The sequence below is a fragment of the Carassius carassius genome, chromosome 26, assembly GCF_963082965.1.
Source record: "Carassius carassius chromosome 26, fCarCar2.1, whole genome shotgun sequence".
Classification (NCBI taxonomy): domain Eukaryota; kingdom Metazoa; phylum Chordata; class Actinopteri; order Cypriniformes; family Cyprinidae; genus Carassius; species Carassius carassius.
The window spans coordinates 30881710-30893935 of NC_081780.1; the positions used below are offsets into that span (position 1 = coordinate 30881710).

The 12226-nt window shown below is 39.6% G+C and overlaps 1 protein-coding gene across 2 annotated transcripts; it reads right to left on the reverse strand.

Moving 5' to 3' along the window:
- Nucleotides 1–950: 950 nt before the first annotated feature.
- Nucleotides 951–10060, reverse strand: ikbip (IKBKB interacting protein). Of its 2 annotated transcripts, none has more exons than XM_059511754.1 (3): nt 9622–10048; nt 9393–9510; nt 951–2052 (listed from the first exon to the last, which is right to left on the reverse strand). In XM_059511754.1, exons 1-3 carry the CDS (start codon nt 9777–9779, stop codon nt 1417–1419), a joined length of 912 nt encoding a protein of 303 aa, XP_059367737.1. In that variant the 5' UTR covers nt 9780–10048; the 3' UTR covers nt 951–1416. The 2 variants fall into 2 exon arrangements, with proteins under 2 accessions (XP_059367737.1, XP_059367738.1); XM_059511755.1 differs by lacking the exon at nt 951–2052 and adding an exon at nt 4038–4778 and having other exon boundaries at nt 9622–10060.
- Between the last annotated feature and the right edge of the window lie 2166 nt (nt 10061–12226).

Consider the following 12226-nt stretch of genomic DNA (forward strand, 5'->3'; position numbering starts at 1 on the left):
TCACACCTGAAAGTGGACTACTGAGAATCAGGAAATCAGAATCAGTTTACCACATCAGAGCATTTCTCACATTTATGTATTTTAACTACATTTATAAAAACATTTTCTATATCATTTTTGTTTTATCCGCAAACATCAAAGAGTGTCTCAAGATGACTTAAAATAGTCCAAAACATTAAAATCAATGGAAATTCAAAATATGTTTTTCTTAAATGTCACATACAGCAGTGATTCTCTCAGGATGCAAACATAGATCATGATGATTGAAAACAGCCCTGAGATCAGCGATCATCAGTGTTTCATGACTGAGTGACTGCTTACTATACGTGAAATCAATCTGTCTGAATCGTGTAATGGCAGAGACTATCTGAGCATACTGTAGGAATGAGAGAGCACTACTGTGATACATGAACACTAATAATGACCTTATGCAACTGATATTTGTGTTAGCGGACCACAGAAATGATACTACCTCTCATCACATTCGTCCTAAAACCAAAACACATACTCATCTCAGGACAAGTTTGATGAACTTTTTTTTATCCGTCTCAAAGGCTGACTTCTGTATTTAGAAATAATTCAAATTCTTTACATTAAAAATATCAACATTTATTTCAAAGAAAAACAGCAGTCACATTTTTCACAAAAACGTTTTAAATGTCAAAATGTGTTAGGTTTTAAAGTATGAAGCAATGACTAATGTGAATGTAAGTCTTGGACACTTTCTGCTGGTCAGACCTGTCTGAACATGTTCAGATGTGAATGTAATGAACTGCACTGCTGCTTTTCCTGCAGGACATGAACGTGAGGAGAGCTTCATCCGTGAAGATCACCGAGACAGACACCAGCTGCTAGAAGTGAACTGGCCATCGTTTGAGCTCAGATGATCACTGTGTGTTACACTCCTCCACAGATCCCTCCACATCCTCTTCATTACGTGAATTCACAGGGTCAGGCTTGAGCTCGAGACTCAACCTGGTCAGATCTGGTTCTTAAAGTCTGTATCACACTCACAAAGAGGTAAACGACCGGTCAAAAGTTTCTGAAGAGTAACATTTGTGATGTTTTTAAGGAAGCCTCTTCTGCTCACCAAGTCTGCAATTATTTGATCCAAAATACAGCATAAACAGTAACATTTTGAAATATATGATTTCTATTTGAATATAGTTGAAAATGTAATTTATTCCTGTGATTTCAAAACCTTTGACTGGTAACTGGTATAGTGTGCCAAGCTTTGTAGATGGTTATTGTTTGATGCACCGTGTCTGTTAGTCAGTATCGTGGCAGATCTCAGGCTGATGTTCACGTCAGTGCTCTTGAAAGGCGTACGGTTGCTCTGTGGCTAAACGTCAGTGTGTTCCAGCAGTAGTTTCCAGGTTGAAGCACGACTGGGCTGTTTCAGGATGTGGTCTCCTGTCACTGACTCTGCTCCTCCTCTCGGCTCATCAGGTCTTCAGCCAGCAGGCCGATCCTCAGTGTCAGGTCGTCCAGTTTGGGCTGCATGACGGCGAAGTCCTGTCTGATGGAGAAGACCTTGGGCTTGAGGTCGCTGGCGAAGGTGGCGGTCTTCAGCAGCTTGGCCTGTCCGCTCTCCAGTGCCAGGATGCGCTCGGACAGGTCACGGTGAGCGGCTGAGAGCTGGTGAACGAGCGCGCTGACCTGATCCAGCCGCTGGCTGCTCTTCTCTGCTGAGCTCCTCAGAGCTGCGACCCGGTCGATGCTGCCGGCCAGTAGATCACCGATGCGCCTGACCATCAGCTTCTCCGTCTGGACCACCTTCTCCTCCAGAGCCTGTGTTTGGTTGAGCAGCAGCTCCACCTCTCCCTCCAGCCCAGCCATGCGCCGCACGTCCGTACGGATGGAGGCCAGTCTGGAGGTCACCTCGCTGGAGGCCTGCTGCTCCACGCTCTCCACGGCCCGAGCCAGAGCGCTCAGGTTCAGCTGGAGCTGCTGCCGCTGACCCGCGAGACTGGAGAAGCGCTCCTGCAGCTGAGCCACCTCCACCTCCAGAGCCTCCATCTGAGACACGGCCGGAGCGGACAACAGCACACACTACACAAGAGAGCACACCACAGACTTCAGTCACACACAGGTCTGATGATGCTCCTACGAGGAGTACGCAATAACAAACACTGAGATCATTAACTGAAATGTTATCAGACTCATCAAGATGACATGAGATCACCTCCAACATCAGGTCCTGGGGCCATATTCACAAACTATTCAATCTATGCACTCCTGAATAGCAGTACTTGTTCAGCAAAGAGTTTGCTCTTCAAACCGGTTTTACTTTTACTAAGGAGAAAAGGGTGGGGTTGAGCTCTGTCAGACATTTAATCACAGAAATACTGCAGAGAGAGGTGTCCAATAAAGATGAAGGACTGAATCTGAAACATGTGTCTGATGAGGTATATGAATTTATCATTGAAACTGACAATCTTGACAGTCTGTTTACATGTCATACAGTGCAGGTCTCACAATCGGTTTAACTCTTGATAATCTGAAACAGGCTGTTCGAGGGAAGCAGAAATTCAATGGAATATTTTATCCATTCCGTATTAAATAGATCATGAAAAGTGGATGATTAGAACAGAATAAAGCCAGACTTGCATGTGGACCATATCTAAGTGACCAAAATAAACATTTATCATTAACGATAATCAGAGGTATCAGTTAATGTGCTTTTAACTTAAGGGCTACAGTGGACAGTGGACTATGTTATGCAAAATTTTTCATATTATGCATATTCACAAGGCAATGATAGAAATTAATCTTTTCCAAAAAGCTTAAATTGATTTTCACCTTTTATGGGCATTTTTCTAATATATATATATATATATATATATATATATATATATATATATATATATATATTATATATATATATATATATATATATATATATTTATCAAAATGATAGATTTAATCAGTCAGTTAGAATAATAAGTCATTTTGGCTGTTACTAAACAAATGAAATCAGTATGACCATAAATTCATCTTTGCGGTCTAGAAGAAACACAGAAGCTGCATCTGAAGAGGCACTTCGATGTGTTTACACACGGTTTAATGCAGAACATGAATGCATTTAGCCTGCAGTTACAAATGCAGGAATAATGTTTTGATCTTTAAAATGTAAAACATTGAATACTGATATTTGAGATTACAAAAAAATAAAAGATACTTTAAATGTAAAGTTAAAACTGCCAGCAGGTGGCAGCAAGTCACTGTTAATAAGTGAATCACTGCGACTAAACCGAATCATTTAAACGGTTGCGAAACAAAAAAAATCAAAAATCATGTTGATCAAAGACACTAAACAGTGCTATGGCTGTGGTCAGAATTATTATTTTGTGAAATAAAGCTAATAAAAGCAGTTTTTACTTAACTTCTTGTTTATCATTAAGACAAAAAAATACAATGGTTCAATACAATTTGTCACAACACACAAAAGTGACTAATCTTTTAAAAGCAAAAAAATAAAAAACAATTGTGACTGACCTGTTAGAAAAAAAGAAAAAACAGGGCAAAAAAAGTACATTTACATTCAGGCAGTAAACAGGGTGTTTTAGAAGCAGAAAAGTGAAGTTTAGTTGATTAAACCACCTACACCAATCCTTCATTTACAGATTGTAGAAAAAGTAGCAAATTTTTATAGCCATTTTCATGTAAAGTTAGAGGTAGTGTTTTCACAGTGAAGTCGTGTTTAAAAAACAATTCTTCTGTTTACATGTATATTAATGAGCCGTGAAGATTTCTTTACATTTTTATATTAATTTGAGCAATATGGGTTTGGATATGACTTTACTTTTGTCCATTGTTTACATCCTGTTTTGATGCCGTGACCCAGACTCCAGCAGACATGACAAACATCATCAACATGACATTAGTTGAACTGAACCTGTAATACTCCTCTGAGATAACACAGTACATACAGTCCTTCAGCTGCACGTCTGGTCAGGCCTGTCAGTAGTGTTACGGTGTAAAGTTAATAATAAATAATAACAAAAAACACTGTGTCGACATAAAAGGTAATGTAGTATTCAAGTACTTTTAAAAGTAAGTACTTCTATACCTTTACTTAAGTGAACACCTTTAATCTTTAAAGCGTTGACTCGTAACAGAGTAATTTTTGTCTGTCCTTCCACTCAAGTAATGGAGTGTGTCAGAGTTCAGCCGTGGTGTGGTGTGCTCCTGAGCCGCTCCTCGGCGCTCTGCACCTGCAGCTGTAGCTCCTCCAGCCTCCTGTAGGTGGCGCTGAGCTGCGCGCGGACCCGGAGCATGGAGCGCACGGCCTCGTCTGCGGCGTGGAGGTGTGTGTGGTGAGGGGCGCGGGTGTCCAGCCGCTGCCGGAGCTCCAGACCCTGCTCCTCCAGACGCTGCAGCTGCTCCTGGAGCCGTGAGACTCTGCGCTCGCTCCACTGCAGCTGATCGCTCACGTGTCCCGCGTCCTCGTCCTCGCTGCGCTCCAGCGCCCGTGTGTTCCTGCCCGTCCCGTCCTGCACCTCCTGCAGCCGCTCGCTCAGCTCCCGCAGCAGCGCCTCCACCGCGTTCACCTGCTCCGTCACGTGAGAGTGTGCGGCTCGCGAGCGCCTCTTCAGCTGCTCCAGCTCCTCGCTCAGGGCTCTCCGCCGCACCTCCGTCACGCGGCGCACGCGCTCCTCCAGGGTGTGAAGGAGGACCGCAGACGCCTGCTGCTCCGCCTGCAGCGCGGCCGAGGTGTTGAGGGTGGAGCTGATGGCGTGCTTCAGCTCGGAGCAGGAGGAGGAGGAGGTCTGCAGCTGCGTTCACAACACACCACATCAGCTGAGAGTGATCTGATCTACTAGTGCACTACTGCTGCATGAACACACACAGGGAAACAGCATGCAACCAAAACGTGCAAGCACTGGCGCACTACGCTGACCTTGTTCAGTAAATAACATCGGTTTATTTATTCTTTTCCATTTTATTTTAGGATTTTGATTTATTTACACCTTCTTGTCAAAAGTTTGAGATGATTAGAATTTGTAATGTTTTAGAAAGTAGTCTCAATAACACTCAGCCACATTAATGCATTAATTATACCTTGTAATGCATTGCATGTAGGGCTGGGCAAAAAAATACATTTTTTTCAATTCATCTTTTTTTTCAATTCGATGTCGAAAAGCCAAATTGATCTTTTCCAGTATTTATTTATTTATTAATTCATTTGAAAGAAGATCTGATTAATGTGAATCTTTTCATTAGTCTTCTCCACTAGATGTCACCCTCTTATTTTACAACAGAAAGCCTGTCACTCATTCAGTGATTATAATGGCGGAGATACTGTTGACAAGAACCAAGAACAAAACCTGCTTTAATAATGAATATACTGTGGTGCTGTTCCTAGACTTAAAAGCTTTTGATACTGTTGATTATGGCTTATTAATGATGAAACTAGAGAGATATTCTCTCGGATAAAAAGTTACCTCAGAGACAGATATCAGTTTGTACTAATAAATGGTGTTAAATCAGATTTTAAAAAAAGTTGCTTGTGGTGTTCCACAAGGTTCAGTATTAGGACCAAAATGGTTTGTATTGTATATAAATGGTATTTGTAAAGTGTCTAAGGTATTAAAAATGGTTTTGTTTGCTGATGATACTAATTTACATTATTCAGGGAAATTCTGGAGCAGCTTCTGAATACAGTGGAAATCTAATTGATGAGTTTCAAAAATTGGTTTGACGACAATAGACTGTCATTGAATTTAAGTAAAACAAAGTTTATAATATTTAGTAATCAACAAAGTAACAAAGTTAAAGTAAGGATTAACAATGAGTAAATGGAGTATATGAAAATAAATTTTAGGTGTTAGAATTGATCAAATTATGTTGGAAACCACATTGCAATATTAAATAAAATAAAACATACTTTGAATCAAAATATATATAATATATATTGTATTGTGCGCTCATACTTCCATACATGACTTATTGTGTGGAGGTGTGGGGTCATACATATAAAACTAATACAAATTCACATTATATATATATATATTTATATTACAAACCAACAAAACTGTATATTAAATTACATGCGTTAAAATTAGCTGATTTTGTTGATTTATATACAGCACAGGTAATGTCCAATATGTATAATAATTTACTCCAAAACTATATTCAGAGGCTTTTCAAAATAAGATAAAGTCAGTATAAACTGAGAGGAATGTATAAGTTTTAAAAAGTAAGGGCAAGAACTAATGGTAAAAACACATGAATATCTGTCAAAGGGGTAAATCTGTGGACTAATTGTGATAAGGAATTAAAATTATGTAATTCACTCTTTAAATTTAAGAAAAAGTATAAAAAAAATATGGTGTTGAATAATTATATGACTCATTATCAATGACTTGTGCAAGTATTTAACATACTGAAGTAATAGTTGGAATGTGTATTTTTGTAATTATGTGTATGTGTATATTTTTGGAAATGTATTATGTAACTCTTATTTATCTTGTATCACCTAATCTAGTGAAAAAGCGACGTACATCAGTTAAATATGTATAAAGGGTAGGTTTAATAAGCAAGGCTTCTGCCTACACCTTTTCCAGAAATTATGTTGTTATTTTTTTATTTTTGTGAAATGTTGTCTTTAAGGACTGAAATAAATAGAATTGAATTGAATAATGATATGAATACACGAATGTCATCCCCAGCTGCTCTGAGCGTCACTTCATTAGCATTTTATTGTTTAATTTGACCAAACTATCGTAATATTACATACACAGCAGCTGAAAGAGCCTCACGGAAAACCGTCAAAATAAAAGTTTAGTTTAACGTGAAGAAACTGTCGTCTTAAGACTCAATGTTACTACAATGCTACTACTACTGATAAATCTTTCTTTTAAAAGGACTGATCACATTGGTTTGATTATTGTAAGAGAATTTAATACACTACCAGTCAAAGGTTTGTTTGTTTTTTTAAGAGATATCTCTGCTCATCAACTCTACATTTATTTGATCCAAAGCACAGAAGAATATTTTTACTATTTAAAATACCCTGTTTTCTATTTAAATATATTTAATTAAATTTATGTAATTTATTCCTATAATTTTAAAGCGTTAATTATCTTCAGCGTGATGAACATGCGTGACATGATCTTCAGAAATCATTCTATTATTCTGATTGGCTGCTCAAAAAACATTTATTATTATTATTATTAATAATTAAAAATTAATTATACTGGCTCGGAGCTTTTGAATGGTATATAGTGTATAATGTTACAAAAGCTTCAGATAAATGCTGACATAGGGATCTTTCTATTCATCAATGAATCCTGAAAAAATATAGTCAAGTGTTTTAAATATTGATGATAATAATAATACATGTAAATAATCATATTACAATGATTTCTGAGGATCACTGAAGACTGGAGGAATGATGCTGGAAATACAGCTGCGCATCACAGAAATACATTACACTTTAACAGACATTCACACAGAAAACATGTTTAAATTATAAAATTGAAAGTTGCAGCTGTATTATTTAATGAGCTAAACATGAACCAAGACTTGTATTTTTTAATAAAGATTAATAATGTGAATGTTAATGTATTAACTAATGTGTTAGTGTTCCTGTGATAGCATTGCAAGGTTGGGTTGGGGGTTCGATTCCCCTGGGAACACCTGAATGCACTATAAGTCATATTATATTTTTTTCTGTATTGCTTTATTGTATTTAAATGTGCAGTTATTTTTGTTATAAAAAGTTATTTAAGCTGTTATACTGTATAATGACCACTTTTTGAAACTAAATTTCAATACCGTGATAATACCGTATACCATGATAACAGGAAAATGTTATACCAAAATATTCCTAATGTCAATTTATCAATAAAAAGTTGTTTTATTTTGTGGGGCTTACAGTAAAAAGAGGTTTAAAGTGTCTGAAGACAGAAATAAAGATACATAAATCTTTATATATCAGCTTATGTTAAAAAATTGCTTTGTATTCAAGGCACAAATTTACTTCATTTAATGTAAGTTTTTTTGTTGTAAAAAGAACAGTCTGTAGTTAAATAAATGAACCTGCACTAATCACAGTCTGAACATGGTACAGTATTCAAAGATGCCACCTACGTCACTACAAATAGAACGCCGCCATATTTGCGACCGACTCGCCCGGTATGGCCGCCCAAACTGCCCATTTGAATGAGAGAGAGAGACAGAGATACCTGGAGAAAATTTCTATTTTAGGCTCCGATCCTTATTTGTTACCCCCAGTTTTCTTTTGTCCATTATTATCTGCCCCAGACTGCCCAAATTGGCCTTCTATGATATATATATATATCTTGTACATAACCCCTCCCCATACAGTGGGGATCGCTTGAAGGCTTTCAAGAGTACAGATGCGTATCAATATGCTGTGGCTGGATGGGTGAAAAACGTGAAAGTGCGGCACCTGGCCACCAAGGATTTATATTTAATCATGGGAAATGTAGGTATTATAAAAAAAAATTTCAAATGTATGATTTTGGTGGTAGTTTGCTCTGACTAGGTAGCGAGTTGTTAGCTAGCTAAGTGGCTAACAGCTGGTAACCACGGGCCGGCACATGGCTAGCTGTCATTAATCTAGGGTGACCAAACGTCCTGTTTTCCCAGGACATGTCCTGTTTTAACGCCCTGTCCTGGCCGTCCTGGCTGGTTTTCATTATTTTAAATTCACGCTTGCCTTTGAACACAAAACATATGAAACCGGCTTCGGCTTATAATCACCTAAATACAAATAGCAAATAATACAACACAAACGCATCACATGGGCTGAAGGCTTAATTTACCTGACACGAAGTGTTCATTGCATAGTAAAGAGTGAGATGTGGGTGTCCAGTGATCTCTTCGAATGGCAGCTAACCACTTCTTCCTTCTATCCTTTTCTTTAGGTATATAATAGAATAACAATTCGGGGTTCCTCTTTCGGCTGTTCTTGCAGCCAACCGCACAACATATTGCAGGCATATTCAGACCGTCGGTCGCAAGGATGGCGGCGCAAAGCTACAGTGACGTCATGTGAATCGAATGAATAGTAAAACTGGTCATACAAACGATAATCAATGCGCCAAAATACATGGTTACTACGATTTTACTAGATTAAAACCATGGATAATATTCATGAGGGTGCGAATACAGCTGTTAAGCCCCGTTAATAACTATAGCGATAAAGATAACGATATAAAATATATATCAGCGGACGATATCGTCGGTTATTCCGCGGGCGCGCGCGTCTGAGCTCGTGGCAGCAGGGCGGATTCTGATTGGCTGTCAATGTTTGTTTCGTTCATCAGCTGGAGATAACTCCTGAAGATACCGTTACAGCTGTGGTGTGGACTCCGCTGTTCACTAATACTGTATTATATATCTTGATCTGATGTACACACCTCTCGCGAGAGTCCAGCCATGTGTTCTCGCAGCTCGTGGAGGCTGCGGCTCTCCTCACTCAGACGCTCGTGTTTGAGGATGATTTCTGCGAGCTTGGCGTCGTGCTGGACGTGCAGCCTGTGGAGAGAGCCGGGAGCACACTTTACAGCTCAGAGACGGGTTAATGAGGAGTGTGAGCACACTTTACAGCTCCGAGAGGGGTTAATGAGGACTTTTGGTGACACTCACCATGTGCTGAAGAGCGACACTGAGAGACACACGAGCGCGACGCAGAGCTTCACATCGGGACTGAAGCGGGAGGATCTCTCCTCAGAGCCACGCTTCTTCTCTCCGCTCGGCTGCTTCATCACACTCTTCTGTCGCTGCCTCGCGCCGCTCGCCTGCATCACTCACGAGACTCGAGGAGAACACTGAGGGGAACAGATCAAGAGACTCGAGAACACATCTGTGGAAACTATGTAGAGTTTTTCTCTCGTCGGAGGCTGAAACCGCCACGCAGTCGTTTCGCCGATAGCCAATCAGAGCAGACGCGCGGACTGACGTAACTGTGTGGGCGGGGCTTAGGCGAGTCCAAATAATAATGATGATGTTTAACTCTACTGTTTATGATAATTTCAGTGTCTATTAAAGCTAATGAGTGTAACTGTTTCGCTACTAATTGTTTTTATTGAAACGGCACACAGGCATCGTTGTCACATGATACATGTTACTTTTCTCAGCGCTGGTCAGAACTGACCAATCACAGCTGCGTGTGGCTTTTCGATGGGGGTTTAACAGTTTTCAGGGGATTATTTATATATGTGTATCAGAAATGCATGATTATAAGTAAAATATTGAAACGATTATAGTTTCTGGTAAACAAAAATCGGTAATAAGTCAAACTCTGAGATTTGAATTTTTAGATATTATTAGATACTTTTTTTTTTTTTTTTACTATCGACCCCCAGGGCCACTGGATAACTTTTTTGGATGAATTAGATGTGTTGCTCTCAACCTTTTCTGAGGATGGTACTCCCCAGTTATGCTTGGAGATTTCAACATCCATCAAGATAAACCTCTGTTTGCTGATTTCCACACTCTGCTTGCCTCTTTTGACTTCAATCGAGTGTCAACTACTGCTACTCACAAATCAGGCAACCAACTTCACTTCGTTCCCCTAAACTACTAAGTGCTACTGATACTTTCTGCTCCACTCTTACATCTTGTTTAGACACTGTTTGCCCCTTATCTTCCAGGCCAGCCAGTAACACCCCTTCTGCCCCTTGGTTATCTGATGTTCTACGCGAACACCGTTCTAAGCTTAGAGCTGCTGAAAGGGTGTGGCGCAAATCCAGAAATACTACTGACCTTAATGTGTATCAGTCACTCCTATCTTCTTTCTCTGCTAATGTCTCCACTGCTAAAATGACATACTACCATAACAAAATTAACAATTCGTCTAACTCTCACATGCTTTTTAAAACATTTTCCTCACTTCTTTGTCCTCCTCCTCCACCTCCTCCTTCATCTCTAATAGCTGACGACTTTGCAACGTTTTTCATTAATAAAATTAAACACATTAGTGCACAATTTTCCACACCACAATCAGTCAAGCTCATATCACCAGCAAACATACACTCATTTACATCCTTCTCTTCACTCTCTGAGGCAGAAGTCTCAAAACTCATCCTTTCTAATCATCCTTCTACTTGCCCGCTTGATCCTATTCCATCTCATCTCCTTCAAGCCATTTCTCCTGCAGTTGTACCTGCACTCACTCACATCATCAACACATCCCTCCACACTGGTGTTTTCCCTCATCATTTAGACAGGCACGTATAACTCCACTATTTAAGAAACCCACCCTCAACCCATCTGTTTTAGAGAACCACAGACCAGTTTCCCTTCTTCCTTTCATTGCAAAAATACTTGAACGAGCTGTGTTCAAACAAGTCTCTACATTTCTAACACACAACAACCTCCTTGACAGCAACCAATCTGGCTTCAGAAGTGGACATTCAACTGAGACGGCCTTGCTCTCAGTTGTTGAAGCTCTAAGACTGGCAAGAGCAGAATCCAAATCTTCAGTACTTATCCTGCTTGATCTGTCTACTGCTTTTGACACAGTTAACCACCAGATCACCAAATCACAACATCTTAACTACTGGGGTGCCTCAGGGCTCAGTTCTTGGACCACTTCTCTTCTCTGTCTACATGGCATCATTAGGTTCTGTCATTCAGAAACATGGCTTTTCATACCACTGCTATGCTGATGATACTCAACTCTTCCTCTCATTCCATCCCGATGATCCGACGGTAGCTATTCGCATCTCAGCTTGTCTAACAGACATTTCTTCCTGGATGATGGACCATCACCTTCAACTCAACCTTGCCAAGACAGAACTGCTTGTGATTCCAGCAAACCCATCGTTTCATCACAATTTCACCATCAAGTTAGGCATATCACCATAGCGCCTTCAAAAACAGCTAGAAGCCTTGGAGTTATGATTGATGATCAGCTGACTTTCTCAGACCACATTGCTAAAACTGTCCGATCCTGCAGATTTGCTTTATTCAACATCAAGATCAAGCCCTTTCTTTCGGATCATGCTGCACAACTCCTTGTTCAAGCTCTTGTTCTGTCCAGGCTGATTGTGCCATCCCAAAGAAGCACAAAGTCACTTTTACGGACTTTTAAATTAAATGTTCCTCCTGGTGGAATGACCTCCCCAACTCAATCCCAGCAGCTGAGTCCTTAGCCATCTTCAACAATCTGCTTAAAACACATCTCTTCCATCTTTATTTGACCCTCTAACTTTAACACTCATTATTCTAATTCTATTCTTTAAAAAAA